The 17709-nt window shown below is 39.9% G+C and overlaps 1 protein-coding gene across 1 annotated transcript; it reads left to right on the plus strand.

Annotated features, from left to right (window-relative positions):
- The first annotated feature begins 12208 nt into the window (after positions 1 to 12208).
- On the plus strand, positions 12209 to 17274 carry LOC124697467 (protein GID8 homolog). Its single transcript, XM_047230052.1, has 5 exons — positions 12209 to 12545; positions 12655 to 12761; positions 15614 to 15745; positions 15914 to 16070; positions 16912 to 17274. Exons 1-5 carry the CDS (start codon positions 12326 to 12328, stop codon positions 17031 to 17033), a joined length of 738 nt encoding a protein of 245 aa, XP_047086008.1. The 5' UTR covers positions 12209 to 12325; the 3' UTR covers positions 17034 to 17274.
- Positions 17275 to 17709: the final 435 nt, after the last annotated feature.

Consider the following 17709-nt stretch of genomic DNA (forward strand, 5'->3'; position numbering starts at 1 on the left):
TACAAGATTCCTTTTCATAGGAAGTGGGTTAGACTTAAAAGTGTTTCTAATTTGCTTCTTGATGCTCTCTTTTTCTTCAACTCTTATTTCTTGCGCGAGCATCATTAAAATAGCTGAGCCCATCTTAATGGCTATAAAGAAAGAACTTCTTGGGAGATAACCCATGTGTTTATTTTGCTACTGTTTTGTTGTGTCTTGGAAGTTGTTACTACTATAGCAACCTCTCCTTATCTTTATTTTATTGCATTGTTGTGCCAAGTAAAGTCTTTGATAGCAAGGTTCATACTAGATTTGGATTCTTCAGCGCGAAACAGATTTCTGTACATCACGAATTTGGGCAGGGTTCTCTGTAGGTAACTCGGAAAAATCTGCCAATTTACGTGCGTGATCCTCGGATATGTACGCAACTTTCATTCAATTTGAGCATTTTCATCTGAGCAAGTCCGAGTGCCTCTAAAAAAATCGTCTTTACGGATCTGTCTGCATTTTGACAGATTCTGCCTTTTATTTCGCATTGCATATTTTGTCTGTGTTGGATGGATTTCTTTGTTCCATTGACTTCCGAGTAGCTTTGTGCAATGTCCGGAAGTGTTAAGAATGATTGTGTCACCTGCTGAACATGTGAATTTTTGATTATGCACTAACCCTCTAATGAGTTTGTTTTAAGTTTGGTGTGGAGGAAGTTTTTAAGGGTCAAGAGAGGAGGATGATATACTATGATCAAGAAGAGTGAAAAGTCTAAGCTTGGGGATGCCCCCGTGGTTCATCCCTGCATATTTCAAGAAGACCCAAGCGTCTAAGCTTGGGGATGCCCAAGGCATCCCCTTCTTCATCAACAATTTTTCGAGTTTCTTCTCTTGAAACTATATTTTTATTCGGTCACATCTTATGTACTTTACTTGGAGCGTACTGTTTGTTTTTGTTTTGTTTGAATAAATTCATGCTTGTGTGGGAGAGAGACACGCTCCGCTGTTGCGTATGAACACATGTGTTCTTAGTTTTACTCTTAATGTTCATGGCGAAGGTTGAAACTGTTTCGTTAATTGCTATATGGTTGGAAACATGAAATGCTTCATGTGGTAATTGGTATAATGTCTTGAATAATTTGATACTTGGCAATTGTTGTGCTCATATAGATCATGATTAAGCTCTTGCATCATGTACTTTGTACCCATTAATGAAGAACTACATAGAGCTTGTTAAAATTTGGTTTGCATGATTGGTCTCTAGAGTCTAGATATTTTCTCGGTTAAGGTGTTTGAACAACAAGGAAGACGATGTAAAGTCTTATAATGCTTACAATATGTTCATATGTGAGTCTTGCTGCACCGTTTTATACTTGAGTTTGCTTCAAACAACCTTGCTAGCCTAGCCTTGTATTGAGAGGAATTCTTCTCGTGCATCCAAATCCTTGAGCCAAAAACTATGCCATTTGTGTCCACCATACCTACCTACCACATGGTATTTCTCTGCCATTCCAAGCAATTCATGTGCTACCTTTAAACAATTCAAAAGCTATTATCTCTTATTTGTGTCAATGTTTTATAGCTCATGAGGAAGTATGTGGTGTTTTATCTTTCGATCTTGTCATTTACTTCTGACAGACTTTCACAATGGACTAGTGGCTTCATCCGCTTATCCAATAATTTTGCAAAAAGAGCTGGCAATGGGGTGCCCAGCCCCAACTAATTACAACTTTCATTAATAATTCTCTTCACATGCTTTGCCCTGATCTATCAGTAAGCAACTTAATTTTGCAAATAGACACTCCTCCATGGTATGTGAATGTTGGAAGGCACCCGAGTATTCGGTTAGCCATGGCTTGTGTAAGCAAAAGGTTGGGAGGAGTGTCATCTATAAATAATGAAACTAAAATACATGTGTAAACAAAAGAGAAGAGGGATGATCGACCTTGCTGGTAGAGATAACGTCCTTCATGGGAGCCGCTCTTGAAAGTCTGGTTGATAAGGTAGTTAGAGTACCCGCTACCATTCGTTGACAACAACAAACACCTCCCAAAACTTTACTTTTATGCTCTCTATATGATTTCAAAACTTAAAAAGCTCTAGCACATGATTTAATCCCTGCTTCCCTCTGTGAAGGGCCTTTCTTTTACTTTATGTTGAGTTAGTTTACCTACTTCTTTCTATCTTAGAAGCAAACACTTGTGTCAACTGTGTGCATTGATTCTTACATGTTTACCTATTGCACTTGTTATATTGCTTTATGTTGACAACTATCCATGAGATATACATGTTACAAGTTGAAAGCAATTGCTGAAACTTAATCATCCTTTGTGTTGCTTCAATGCCTTTTACTTTGAATCTATTGCTTTATGAGTTAACTCTTATGCAAGACTTATTGATGCTTGTCTTGAAAGTACTATTCATGAAAAGTCTTTACTATATGATTCAATTGTTTAGTCATTGTCTTTATCATTGCTTTGAATCACTTCACTCATCTCATATGCTTTACAATAGTATGATCAAGATTATGATAGCATGTCACTTAAGAAATTATCTTTGTTATCGTTTACCTACTCGAGGGCGAGTAGGAACTAAGCTTGGGGATGCTTGATACGTCTCAGACGTATCTATAATTTCTTATGTTCCATGCTAGTTTTATGACAATACCTACATGTTTTGTTCACACTTTATATCGTTTTGATGCGTTTTCCGGAACTAACCTATTGATGAGATGCCGAAGGGCCAGTTGTTGTTTTCTGCTGTTTTTGGTTTCAAAAATCCTAGTAAGGAAATATTCTCGGAATCGGACGAAATCAACGCCTAGCATCTTAGAATTCCACGAAGCTTCCAGAACACCCGAGAGCCACCAGAGGAGAGCCACAGGGGGCCCACACATGGGGCTGGCGCGGCCAGGCTAGGGCCCGCGCCACCCTATTGTGTGGTGGCTCCGTACCCCCTCCGACTCCGCCTCTTCGCCTATATAAAGGTCCCTGACCTAAATCTTCGATACGGAAAAGCCACGGTACGAGAAACCTTCCAGAGCCACCGCCATTGCGAAGCCAAGATCTGGGGGACAGGAGTCTCTGTTCCGGCACACCGCCGGGACGGGGAAGTGCCCCCGGAAGGCTCCTCCATCGACACCACCGCCATCTTCATCAACGCTGCTTGTCTCCCATGAGGAGGGAGTAGTTCTCCCTCGAGGCTAAGGGCTGTACTTCGGTAGCTATGTGGTTAATCTCTCTCCTATGTACTTCAATACAATGATCTCATGAGCTGCCTTACATGATTGAGATTCATATGAGCTTTGTATCACTATTAGTCTATGTGCTACTCTTGTGATGTTATTAAAGTAGTCTATTCCTCCTTCACGGTGTAATGGTGACAGTGTGTGCGTCGTGTAGTACTTGGCGTAGGATATGATCATAATCTCTTGTAGGTTATGGAGTTAATTATTACTATGATAGTATTGATGTGATTCATTCCCCCTTCATAGTGTAAAGGTGACAGTGTGTATGCTATGTTAGTACTCGGTTTAAATTGCAAAGATCTATTATGCTCTAAGGTTACTTAAATATGAATGCCGAATGTTGTGGAGCTTGTTAACTCCGGCATTGAGGTGCTCTTGTAGCCCTACACAACGAATGGTGTTCATTATGAAACAAGAGTATATGTAGCACAAAGGAAGAGAACTTATTATTATGTGATCAATGTTGAGAGTGTCCACTAGTGAAAGTATGATCCCTAGGCCTTGTTTCCAATACTGCAAACACCGCTTATTTACTGTTCTGTTGCATGTTTACTCGCTTCCATATTTTATCAGATTGCTATTACCACTCATATACATCCATACTACTTGTATTTCACTATCTCTTCGCCAAACTAGTGCACCTATACATCTGACAAGTGTATTAGGTGTGTTGGGGACACAAGAGACTTCTTGTATCGTGATTGCAGGGTTGCTTGAGAGGGATATCTTTGACCTCTTCCTCCCTGAGTTCGATAAACCTTGGGTGATCCACTTAAGGGAAACTTTCTACTGTTCTACAAACCTCTGCTCTTGGAGGCCCAACACTGTCTACAAGAATAGAAGCACCCGTAGACATCATTCCCCCATGGACTACGGGTTCTAGCTGTAGCTAGTTGGTACTCTCTCTCCCATGTACTTCAATACAATGATCTCATGAGCTGCCTTACATGATTGAGATTCATCTGATGTAATCGGTGTTGTGTTTGTTGGGATCCGATGGATTGTTACATTATGATTAGTCTATCTATATAAGTTTGTGAAGTTATTGTTGCTGCAATCTTGTTGTGTTTAATGATTGTCACTAGGGCCCGAGTGGCATGATCTTAGATTTGAGCTCTATAATTATTGCTTAGATTGTATCTACAAGTTGTTTGCACATGTCTATGTCGGAACTCCGAGGCCCCGGAGTGGACGGCAAGGCTGGGATAAGCTGGAGGGGAAGGCTTAGATATGAGGATCACATGTTTTCACGGAGTGTTAATGCTTTGCTCGGTGCTCTATTAAAAGGAGTACCTTAATTTCCGAGTAGATTCCCTAGAGGCCCGGCTGCCACCAGTCGGTAGGACAAAAGATGTTATGCAAGTTTCTCATTGCGAGCACGTATGACTATATATGGAAAACATGCCTACATGATTAATAATCTTGATGTTCCGTCTTAATGCTATTTCAATCCTATCAATTGCCCAACTGTAATTTGTTCACCCAACACTTGTTATTGGAGAGTTACCACTAGTGTAGATAGTTGGGAACCCCGGTCCATCTCTCATCATCATATACTCGTTTCTACATGTCATTGGAAGTAGTATCAACTATTTTCTGGTGCCATTGCTCTCATATTACTCGCCTACTGCTGCACGTATTCTTATTACTGCTTGCTCTCATATTACTCATTGCTTTCACATCACCCTCGTTACTAGTGCTTTTCTAGGTGCGAACTGAATTGACAACTCAGTTGTTAAGGCTTATAAGTATTCTTTACCTCCCCTTGTGTCGAATCAATAAATTTGGGTTTTACTTCCCTCGAAGAGTGTTGCGATCCCCTATACTTGTGGGTTATCAAGACTATTTTCTGGCGCCGTTGCCGGGGAGGCATAGCTCTACTCATAAGTTCACCTGGGGAGTACACTCTACCTCTCTCTCTCTATTTTTATTTTATTTGTTTTGCTTAGTTTATTTATGTCTAGTATTATTTTGCCTAGTTTACTTTTGTTTAGTTTGTTTTTGTTTTGTTTTACTTTTCTCATATACCCAAAAATCCATAAAAATTTGAAAAACCGAAAAATTAAAAACTGTTATTATGGAAGAACCCACAACCTATTTGGAGCTTATAGAATTATATAATAATTATAGAGAATCAAGAACGGGAAAAAGTTATGAGTGCTTGTGATAGAAAAATTGAATACAATTGCTAAAATCTTGCTTAAACGCCATGATGTAAACTGTTGCTCTAAACAGGATACTAAACATCTTAAATTTCAATGTGGCTTTAGTGAGGAAGTTTTAATTAAGAACTATAATTGGAATAGCTATATTCATTTTGGGTTCGAAGAAGTAGAACAATTTGTTTTGTTTATGGGAGCTTCGAGATAGAATCCTTCATGGCTAAAAATTATGAAACTTGTGTTGTTTGTAAGGACCTTAAAGATTATGTCTCTTCTATCCTTAATTTTTGCATAGAAAGTTACGGTGATAATCCTTATATCTTTGATTATAAAGAGAGACTCATTAATGCACAAGAATGCACTCACAATTTGCGGGAACCGAGTGGAAGAAGAAATTGATGAACCTGAAAGCTCATTGGATGAAAAAGAAGAGGAGAGTGATGAACAAAAGGAGGAAGAATGGATTAGCTACCCATGCCAACCTTCTAATGAGAGTAACTCTTTATCTCTTACACTATTTGATTGTCCTCCATGCTTACCAAAGAAGGATGAATGTTATGTTCCTGTGGATTCTCTTGAAATATTACCTATGAGTAAAACTTGTGAGAATGATTATGCTACTGTTATCTATGATAATCCATGCTATTTTGATAAATCTTATGATAATGCTTTGTTTGTGCCTGATGTCGAAATGCATGGTACTAAAGAGTTTTTGCTTAGCAAATGTTTATGATAAAGCTCTAGATGATGGTCCTATGTTACTTGATAATATTAATTGTACTACTAATGAAAATGGAATTGGAGAGGTCTTGACTTTATCTAGGAGTCCCATATCTTTTGAGATTGATCAATCATCTTGTTATATTATTGATAAAAGTGGTTTAGAAAGTTTTGATCCTATTATTTTTGAACTTGATAAAAATTATGTGTTTGTGGATCATGAAAAGCATGCTTATTGTGATAGTTATATTGTTGAGTTTATCCATGAAGCTACTGAAAATTATTATGAGAGAGGAAAATATGGTTGTAGAAATTTGCATGGTACTAAAACACCTCTCTATATGCTGAAAATTTTGAAGTTACTCTTGTTTTATCTTCTTATGCTTGTCACTTTGTTCTTCATGAATTTATTTGTGTACAAGATTCATATGCATAGGAAGTGGGTTAGACTTAAATGTGTTTTGAATTTGCTTCTTGATGCTCTCTTTTGCTTCAACTCTTATTTCTTGCGAGTGCATCATTAAAATTGCTGAGCCCATCTTAATGGCTATAAAGAAAGCACTTCTTGGAAGATAACCCATGTCTTTATTTTGCTACTTGTTTTGTTGTGTCTTGGAAGTTGTTACTACTGTAGCAACCTCTCCTTATCTTTATTTTATTGCAATGTTGTGCCAAGTGAAGTCTCTAATAGAAGGTTGATACTAGATTTGGATTACTGCGCAGAAATAGATTTCTTGCTGTCACGAATTTGGGTAGGATTCTCTGTAGGTAACTCAGAATAATCTTCCAATTTATGCGTGTTCCTCAGATATGTAAGCAACTTTCATTAGTTTTGAGTTTTCTGATTTGAGCAACGGAAGTACCTCTTAAAAATTCGTCTTTCTTGGCCGTTACGTTTTTGACGGATTTGTCTCTCGTTTTTTGCATTGTCTCTTGTGGACTTTAAGCAAGGCTTTCTAGACATGGAGAGGCTGTAGCTAATGTTTTATTGAGTTCTTACAATGTGTCACTACAGGACTAAAGTGGATTAAAGTTTTTTGAGTACTAACCCCTCTAATGAAGTTTATGAGAAGTTTGGTGTGAAGGAAGTTTTCAAGGGTCAAGAGAGGAGGATGATATATGATTAAGAAGAGTGAAAAGTCTAAGCTTGGGGATGCCCCCGTGGTTCATCCCTGCATATTTCAAGAAGACTCAAATGTCTAAGCTTGGGGATGCCCAAGGCATCCCCTTCTTCATCAACAATTTATCAGGTTTCTTCTATTGAAACTATATTTTTATTCGGTCACATCTTATGTGCTTTACTTGGAGCGTCTGTGTGTTTTTATTTTTGTTTGTCTTTGAATAAATTCGGATCCTAGCAATCCTTGTGTGGGAGAGAGACACGCTCCGCTTTTTCATATGAACACTGGTGTTCTTCGTTTTACTTTCAATGTTCAATGACAAAAGTTGGAAGCTATTGCACTCATTGTTATTTGGTTGGAAACAGAAAATGCCTCATATTGTCTTGAATAATTTGATACTTGGCAATTGTTTTGAGCTCTCAAGTAGATCATGTTTAAGCTCTTGCATCATGTAGTTTAAACCCATTAGTGGAGAACTACCGTAGAGCTTGTTGAAATTTGGTTTGCATGATTGGTCTCTCTAAGGTCTAGATATTTTACTGGTAAAAGTGTTTGAGCAACAAGGAAGACAGTGTAGAGTTTTATAATGCTTGCAATATGTTCTTATGTAAGTTTTCTTTGTACGGTTCATACTTGTGTTTGCTTGAAACAACCTTGCTAGCCAAAGCCTTGTAGCGAGAGGGAATGCTTCTCGTGCATCCAAAACCTTGAGCCAAAACCTATGCCATGTGTGTCCACCATATCTACCTACTATGTGGTATTTCCTGCCATTCCAAGTAAATTCTTCATGTGCTACCTTTAAACAATTCGAAAGCTATTATCTCTTATTTGTGTCAATGTTTTATAGCTCATGAGGAAGTATGTGGTGTTTATCTTTCGATCTTGTCATTTACTTCTGACAGACTTTCACCAATGGACTAGTGGTTCATCCGCTTATCCAATAATTTTACAAAAAGAGGCTGGCAATGGGGTTCCCGACCCCAATTAATTAACTTGCATTAATAATTCTCTTCACATGATTTGCCTCGATCTATCAGTAAGCAACCTAATTTTGCAAATAGACACTCCTTCATGGTATGTGAATGTTGGAAGGCACCCGAGGATTCGGTTAGCCATGGCTTGTGTAAGCAAAAGGTTGGGAGGAGTGTCATCCATAAATAAAACTAAAGTACATGTGTAAACAAAAGAGAAGAGGGATGATCTACCTTGCTGGTAGAGATAACGTCCTTCATGGGAGCCGCTCTTTAAAGTCTGGTTGATAAGGTAGTTAGAGTACCCGCTACCATTCGTTGACAACAACAAACACCTCTCAAAACTTTACTTTTATGCTCTCTATATGATTTCAAAACTTAAAAAGCTCTAGCACATGATTTAATCCCCGCTTCCCTTTGCGAAGGGCCTTTCTTTTACTTTATGTTGAGTCGGTTTACCTATTTCCTTCCATCTTAGAAGCAAACACTTGTGTCAAGCTGTGCATTGATTCTTACATACTTGCTTATTTGCATTCATCATATTACTTTGTGTTGACAATTATCCATGAGATATGCATGTTGAAAGTTGAAAGCAATTGCTTGAAACTTAAATCTTCCTTTGTGTTGCTTCAATGCCTTTTACTTTGAATTTATTGCTTTATGAGTTAACTCTTATGCAAGACCTTTTGATGCTTGTCTTGAAAGTACTATTCATGAAAAGTTTTGCTATATGTTATCTATTTGTTAGCAAACTATAGATCATTGCCTTGAGTCACTTCATTCATCTCATATGCTTTACAATAGTATGATTAAGATTATGTTGGTAGCATGTCACTTCAGAAATTATTATTTTTATCGTTTACCTACTCGAGGGCGAGTAGGAACTAAGCTTGGGGATGCTTGATACGTCTCCAACGTATCTATAATTTACGATGTTCCATGCTAGTTTTATGACAATACCTACATGTTTTGCTCACACTTTATAATGTTTTTATGCGTTTTCCGGAACTAACCTATTAACAAGATGCCACGGTGCCGGTTCTGTTTTACGTTGTTTTTGGTTCCAAAAAGGCTGTTCGGGCAATATTCTCGGAATTCGACGAAACGAAGACCAAATATCTTATTTTTCCCGGAAGGTTCCAGAACACCGAAGGAGAGTCGGATGCGGGCCAGGGGGCCACCTCACCACACCTGGGCGCGGGCCTAGGCCTGGCCGCGCCACCAGGTGGGGAGGGCGCCCTGGTGCCCCTCCTGCGCCGCCTCTTCGCCTATATAAGCCCTTGCGACCTAAAAACGCGATACGAATTGACGAAACTACAGAAAGACTCCAGGGGCGCCGCCGCCATCGCGAAACTCCAATTCGGGGGACAGAATCTGCGTTCGGCACGCCGCCGGGACGGGGAAGTGCCCCGGAAGCCATCTCCATCAACGCCACCGCCTCCATCATGCTCCGTGAGTAGTTCCCCCATGGACTACGGGTTCTAGCCGTAGCTAGTTGGTACTCTCTCTCCCATGTACTTCAATACAATGATCTCATGAGCTGCCTTACATGATTGAGATTCATCTGATGTAATCGGTGTTGTGTTTGTTGGGATCCGATGGATTGTTACATTATGATTAGTCTATCTATATAAGTTTGTGAAGTTATTGTTGCTGCAATCTTGTTGTGTTTAATGCTTGTCACTAGGGCCCGAGTGACATGATCTTAGATTTGAGCTCTATAATTATTGCTTAGATTGTATCTACAAGTTGTTTGCACATGTCTATGTCCGGAACCCGAGGCCCCAGAGTGACAGCAACTGGGATAACTGGAGGGGAAGACTTAGATATGAGGATCACATGTTTTCACGGAGTGTTAATGCTTTGCTCCGGTGCTCTATTAAAAGGAGTACCTTAATTTCCAGTAGATTCCCTAGAGGCCCGGCGCTACCATCTGGTAGGACAAAAGATGTTATGCAAGTTTCTCATTGCGAGCACGTATAACTATATATGGAAAACATGCCTACATGATTAATAATCTTGATGTTACTGTCTTAATGCTATTTCAATCCTATCAATTGCCCAACCGTAATTTGTTCACCCAACACTTGTTATTGGAGAGTTACCACTAGTGTAGATAGTGGGAACCCCGGTCCATCTCTCATCATCATATACTCGTTTCTACATGTCATTGGAAGTAGTATCAACTATTTTTCGGATGCCGTTGCTCTCATATTACTGCTATCTGCTCGTGTGTATCTATGTTACCTACTTGCTCTCATATTACTGCTTGCTTTCACATCACCCCTGTTACTAGTGCTTTCCAGGTGCAAGTTGAATTGACAACTCAGTTGTTAAGGCTTATAAGTATTCTTTACCTCCCCTTGTGTCGAATCAATAAATTTGGGTTTTACTTCCCTCGAAGACTGTTGCGATCCCCTATACTTGTGGGTTATCACCCATGCCATCCTCCTTGATTGCGCCTCTGGCGGAATGCTTCTAATCGCCTCCCCATTCATTTCCTCGGCGCAAAAGGATGCGGAATCGTGTTTCTCATCTGGTGCACGCACGCATTTATCATGGTAGGCAACAAGGGATCAACTACAGAATACACATACCAATGATTACATCCGCATTGGGGAACTATCATGACTGGGAAGAGATCTGTAAAGTTTGTGACCGAGGTCTTCAGAGATGATTATTTGAGAGATCCTAATGCAATGCAAAGGACGCTACAAGGTTGATGGACATTGGCTCTACTAGAGGGTTTTGAGGAGTGTTAGGGACGACCAATTAATTGCATGCATTGGAGACAGAACAATTGCCCCGCAACACGACATATAACCAACAACCATCCTTGAAGCTATTTTGTCCGAGGATCTATGGATTTGGCATTGTAATTTTGCGATGCATGGATCACACAATGACTTCTTGCAAAGGTCTTCTATGTTTGTAAGGCCTTGTGCTTGAGATATGCGCCCATACAATTTTGAAGCTATACAGTATGGAAAAATACATTGCATGTGCCATCTACCTCTCATGGTCCACAATTGTTAACACAATTTCACACTCTCAAGGCAACAAAAGAGTTCGCTTTGCCAAAGCTTAAGAAGTTATGAGAAAGGACACTGAGAGAGCTTTCAGAATATTGCAATCTTGATTTTGCAATTGTCCATGAACCTGCTACATTTTGGATAAAAAAAGACATCGATGAGGATCATGACAACATGCATGATCTTGCAGGGAATGGAAGGGGATAGCATGATAACTTCAAGTACAATTTAATGGGACCACTTTGCGTAAAAAATATTTTACGGAAACACCTTTAACCGTTGAGCAGAATGAATACCGAATTCACAGATTACTTGAACTTCATAGAAGAATAGAAGGTCGACATACACATGAGCAACTCTGACGAGCACATGTTCAAAATTCATACATCATCATGGTATTTATTTTAATTATTTCCTTCATTTTGACCTCATGTTCTCTTTGAAGTTGAATTCAGTTTTTACTCAAAAAAAAGTATTTAGAATGTTGTTCAATTTGTGTAGTCTAACCATCAAAGTTTGAATTATTACCCAAATTCTCTTTAGGGAAATACTTTTATACTTACACGCATGTGTGTAGATGTTTCGGTCACTGTTCGTTTTGCTTTGAAAATCGGATAAAATGAGGAGAGAAAAAAATCTTTTCATCTACCGAGACGAGCGAAAATCTCGAGAAATAAATCAACGGGTCAGAGTACACCCATATCTATGCCTGTAAGTACAAAATCCACTCTCATGTGAGCCTTTCTAAATTGGTTTTTTGGGAGTTAAATAAAGTTCCTTCCTTCCAGGAATCTGATGCATCTCCTAGGAAGTACCCTATTATCATCAAAAGATAAACCAAAAAAAAAAATGAAAGAATTAGAGGAAGAGTGAACAAATCAGAGGAAGGAAGTTGCAATCACGAGTAGTACTCTCTCCCGAGCTCCTCTTGTCCCATCGGCCCTCGACCTCGACTACTCGTCTGCTTCCCCAACTCCGCCTCTCCACCGGCCTCTCCCCGCCGCCGCGAAACCCTAGCCCCCAAGCTCCCCGCCGTGGCCGCTGCGGATGGCGAAGGCGTGATCGGCGCGGACAGCACCCCGTCCCCGCCCGCAGCCCCGCATCTGATGTTCCTCTCCCGCATCGTCCTGCGCGACCTCGACTCCATCGACTCCCCCGCCTCCATGGCCTCTTCCAAGAAGGTGGTGACCCGCGACGAGTGGGAGCGCAAGCTCCGCGACGTCAAGATCCGCAAGGAGGACATGAACCGCCTCGTCATGAACTTCCTCGTCACCGAGGGCTTCGTCGACGCCGCCGACAAGTTCCGCGTCGAGTCCGGCACCCAACGTAATTTACGCCTTATTGCCGCTACGCGCATCGAGCCTCGTATTCTCTTGCAACACCTGAGGTCTGTGGACACTGAATTGTTGATTTCTGCGGGTTTTTTTGGTTGCAGCGGACATTGACCTGGCCACCATCACGGATCGGATGGAGGTGAAAAAAGCGGTCCAGTCTGGGAATGTTCAGGAAGCTATCGAGAAGATCAACGATCTTAACCCCACGGTTCGTTTCTCAATCCGATTCTCGCAATCTTAGTTCGGATTTTAGAAATGGGACTATCAGGGAAGTCAGGATGGAGGAGCACGATGGTCTTGCTGTTATGTGTACTTGTGTAGTTCGATGTATGATGTCTTTATGGTAGCTCGTGGTAGTCTGGTTATACAAAGTTATTTGCCGTGCTTCATGAGGTGTGGTAGATGGGCAGATGGTATGTGTATGTTTATCCAGAGCTTAAACTAGTTTGGAGAATCGGAGTATAATTCAATTTTGTTCCACAGTGTTTGACACCCAATCTTATTTGGCATCTTTGTATGTGTTAATTTTATGTATTTTATGCTTTTGGATAGTACTTCACGTCAGTTCCAAGTAATGTAGTAACCTGCCAATTCAACTTTCGAGTCAGGCAAATTGAGTTTAATAAGATGGTTGGGAGTGGATTCACAACCATGTCTGCGCCCCCTAGGACTTCGCTGGGAAAATTGGATTTTATTCATGTTATTGTCATTAGCTAGCATATAGAATTCTGCAAGATAGAAATGCATAGGATGGATGTATTTAACAATACATTCTTTATTGCTGTTGAAATTAGTTCCACTCTTTGTTTTTTCCGCTGTACAGAAGCAGCGCAAATTTATTCAACCGAGACATTCAAAAACGGCAAAGTGAAAAAGTGAATTCCTTATTTGACACTACCTAAAAATTCGATTCGCTATTTGACATTGTAAAAGTTTTTCTTCCGTATATGACACCATACCAAATTTTCTTTCCTTATATGACACTTTAGTTCATTTTGAGCACTAACAGTGTTAAATAGGGACATAAAAAGATGCATTTGCTCCTGAATCCATCTTTGTGCCATATATATATGCATAAAAAATTAGAAAAATGAAGCGGCGAGGCTGTGGAAAGAATACATGTTCCAGACAAGTAATAGCAAATTGTTTCAAAGAATGAACCGAGATATGTTAAAAAGGAAAGACCTGAAGATATGTTAAAAAAGAAAGATCCGAGACAGCGGAACTGTTTCCAGATACGATCATATTTTTTAATAACATTTCTAGATACGATCATGGATCTAGCAGAATGGTGTAGGTGCATGTAGAGTTAACCAGAGACTTAATTGTTCCCTAAAAAGAAGAGACTTAATTGCCTATTAGATGCATAAATTATGCTCGTCCAAGCCTGCAGTCGCACCAAAACCTGCAACAGAGTACACATCCTGCCCTGTACACAAGCACGTATCCGCGCCCAACCCTGCAGCCCCACAACCGCGCCATGAAGCGAGACCCATGGCGAGCCTGCAGCTGAGCTCGCCGATGGCGCTCCTCCGCCGCGCCTTGTCTTACGTCCGCAGCCCCGTCGCGCCTGCCACTCGCCGTCCGCTGCCCGCCGTCCGCCGCCATGCCTGGAACGCCCACCTTATCCCTGCCTTCCACTGCCACCCCTTGGTCGCCTATAGCACGCCCCCCCTATGCGCCATAGCGCCAGCACGCCGGGCCGCCACTAGGGCTCCGTATTGGGTCGGGGCCATGAACAGGAGGGGTTTCTCTAGATAGGGACGTGAGGATTGGATCAGCTTTTTGTTTTCAACTTTGCACATCAACAGGTGGTTTGGTTGCAGGAAAGAAAATTCGACAGAAGATGCTAATGGAACTAATGGCGATGTCATAAAAGGGAAGAAAATTTGGTATGGTGTCATGTAGGGAAGAAAAAACTGTTGCAGTGTCAAATAGGGAATCAAATTTTTTAAGTAGTGTCAAATAAGGACTTCTTTCAAAAAGTTATACTTGTCTATTGTGTCAATATCCACTGGCTACTGACAGTTGTTTGCTTGCTGTTCTCTTAGAATGTGTTTTTAAATTTTATCATCTTTATTTAGATGCACAGCGCGAACAATTTGGAAATAAGATGCATTTGTTACTAGATTTTGAACTAGAAACTTTCTGGTCTTCATATTAGTTGTCTTTATCGGGAGACAACCAATTGTGCAAAAGAGTGATGCCACCAACTGACCGTATTGCACATTTTGCCACTAAACTATAGAACTCTATACCAGTTTTTATAGTTGGAACCTATAAGGCTATAACCTGATAGTTTGAGCAGATCAATGGCTATGAGACTAGCAGTGTATAGGATATGGCATCAATTAGTTGTAAAATTTGGGTTTGCCAGTATGTCAACATATTTTCACAAATGCTCCATAGCAGTAGCAGAGCAAAGTGTTAAACAATAGTGGTGAGTGATGAGGTTTCTGTTGGAACCTTGTTATTTTTCTTGTTGGATGTTTGCTTCTTTTCTGCATGTAACTAGATATGTGCGTATCAAGAACGAAATCTTGGGTTAATTGCCAGAAATTAACTTGGTACTTTGAACAGAGCAATGGCTATCAGACTAGCTGTGTATAGGATATGACATTGATTAGTTTTAAAATTTGGGTTCACCATTATGTTCACATTTTTTCACAAATACTCAGTAGCAGTAGCAAGTAGAGCAAAGTGTTAAGCTAGTAGTGGGTGAGTGATGAAGTTTCTTTCGGAACCATGTTAGTATTTTTTGTTAGATGGTTGCTCTTTTTCTACTTGCAACTCGGTATGGGTGTATCAGAAATTAAATCTTTGGTCGTTTGCCAGAAAATACCTTTTGCTCTGTTTTTCTGTTCGTCACCAGTATGTTGCTTATGTGTGTATACATTTTGAGGGCATTTCAGTGTGGTTCTAAATCAGGTGCTGGGTTTTTACTGTGTTTTTTTCACAACAGAGTGTGGCTGCACCCATGTGTATATTTTGAAAGTGATTTCCCTATAAAGTCTTAATTATATTGTGACTTCTTATCCTAACTTGAAGCATAACATGCAGATTCTGGATACAAATCCCCAATTATACTTCCATCTACAGCAACAAAAGCTAATAGAGTTGATTCGTGTTGGGAAAATAAATGAAGCTTTGGAGTTTGCTCAAGAAGAACTTGCACCAAGAGGCGAAGAAAATGTGAGTTTTACTGTCTGAATTGTCTCTATTACGTCAGTTGGGACTCAGGGTTCAAACCTATATTAATCACATAGCAACCCCTTTTCGATATATTTATTGGTAATACCACTGATTTCAAGACCATTCTGTGACATTATGTTTCATTTGTGAAATGTGGCAACTTTGCAGCAAGCCTTCCTCGAGGAAATAGAGAAGACTGTAGCCCTTTTGGTTTTTGAAGATGCAAAAAACTGCCCATATGGCGAACTGCTGGATGTTTCTCAACGCTTAAAGACAGCAAGTGAAGTTAATGCCGCCATTCTTACAAGCCAAAGTCATGAGAAAGGTCAGTAGCATGAGAATGGATGTGTCTTGATGCCTAATATTTGTTTGTTTATTTTGTTCTTTGATTTAGTGCCACTGAGGTGGACCTGCATCCACGTGACACATGTACTGACCTAATATCAAATATCTTATCTTTGAATAAGCTACCTTTTGGTAAAAGAATCTGAAACTGACCAGAGGATATCCAATCTAGAACAATGCATAGAATCTGATGTATTTGTTCTCATTTTATAGCTCAAAGCAAAATATAATTCTAAATTTGTCAGAAGGTTACATACCTCCATCCTAAAGCTTAAGGCTTATATTTTTAAAAAAAGTCAAACCAAGTAAAGTTTGACCAAAATTTTAGAATAATCTATCAACAAATATAATATTTTGTAGACACCATACGAAAATATATTTCATTATCTATTTAATGATATTAATTTTGTATTTTGCATGTTAATGATTTTTGGTAAAAACTTAGTCAAACTTGACATAGTTTGACTTTCTAAAAATAATGCTCTATAAGCCTTAAGCTTTGGGGTGGAGGTAGTATTACACTTAAATATAATAAGGTACAGAACAGTTATAAGATGATCATGCGTGACTAGTGATAAATGTATCTTCGTTTGACACTGACTGGTGATCAAAGTAGGAAATACTGATAAGCATGGGTGAACTAATTGCATATGGCTGTTTCTTGAAAATCCTTTTTAGACGTGCCATTGAACAAATGACTGAACATTTTCAGTATTAACAGAATGAAAGTATGCCATGCCTTGTGTCTGGGCTCTTTCAAACTACTATAGCTTTTGCCTTTATTTAAGCTCCTTGATTTTTATGTTTGTAACATGTAACAGATCCAAAGCTCCCCAGCCTTTTGAAGATGCTGATTTGGACTCAAAACCAGCTGAACGAGAAGGCAGCATATCCCCGAATCAATAACTTGTCCACCGCCGCACTGGAAGATCCAGCTATATGAGCTGCTGCTGAGATGTTTAGGCAGCAGCAGCAAGCAGCAGCAATGTCTGCCTGTACACTCTCTCTGTCTTAGGTCTGTAACTTGTTCGTTACCTGCAGTCTGCACCTGAACACGCTTCTTTCATCAGTGTTCTAGCTCAATGTAAAAAAGAATGACATTTATCCTGCTCAGCTGTTGTGTATGATGCAGAGGACGTTCTCGTGACAATTTAATCAGATATAAAATGTTGCATTTGTTTATCGTTGGACAAGCTATCTGTGTTCAACTAATGGTACAGAAGATATTTCAGTCAAACTTTGGTCTTAAATATATTTGTTTGTTTTGTCCTTGCAAACTCAGGAATGATGCAAATTTTGCAAAGAAAGGCAGCACGTTCACTATACCAGAGTTGCATACAAAATGTTCAAATGTACCAATAAGCAGTTATTGGTGGTAAATAGGAGTGTGTAAACTGTAAATTACATGGACAAACATCTTATACAGGAGTACCAATAACCGGCCATTGGTGGATATCGAATCATTCCCGGTCAATTTGTAAGCTACGATTTCGGCTGAGCTCTCCAGGCTCCAGCTGCCAGATCAGAAGACTTCCACCGTCACTGCCGTCGTCGCCAGAGGGAGAACTGAGTGAAATCCCACTGCCCCAACCATGCAAGCCATTGCCACTACTACTCCA

This window comes from Lolium rigidum, chromosome 3 (assembly GCF_022539505.1).
Source record: "Lolium rigidum isolate FL_2022 chromosome 3, APGP_CSIRO_Lrig_0.1, whole genome shotgun sequence".
In the NCBI taxonomy this organism is placed as follows: Eukaryota; Viridiplantae; Streptophyta; class Magnoliopsida; order Poales; family Poaceae; genus Lolium; species Lolium rigidum.

Excerpts from the sequence above, each read along its gene's own strand:
- LOC124697467 (XM_047230052.1), top strand. The coding sequence starts at position 12,326 with ATGTTCCTCTCCCGCATCGTCCTGCGCGACCTCGACTCCATCGACTCC. Across the intron at positions 12,546-12,654 it reads CGTCGAGTCCGGCACCCAAC|CGGACATTGACCTGGCCACC; the intron begins GTAATTTACGCC and ends TTTTGGTTGCAG. Across the intron at positions 16,071-16,911 it reads AAGCCAAAGTCATGAGAAAG|ATCCAAAGCTCCCCAGCCTT; the intron begins GTCAGTAGCATG and ends AACATGTAACAG.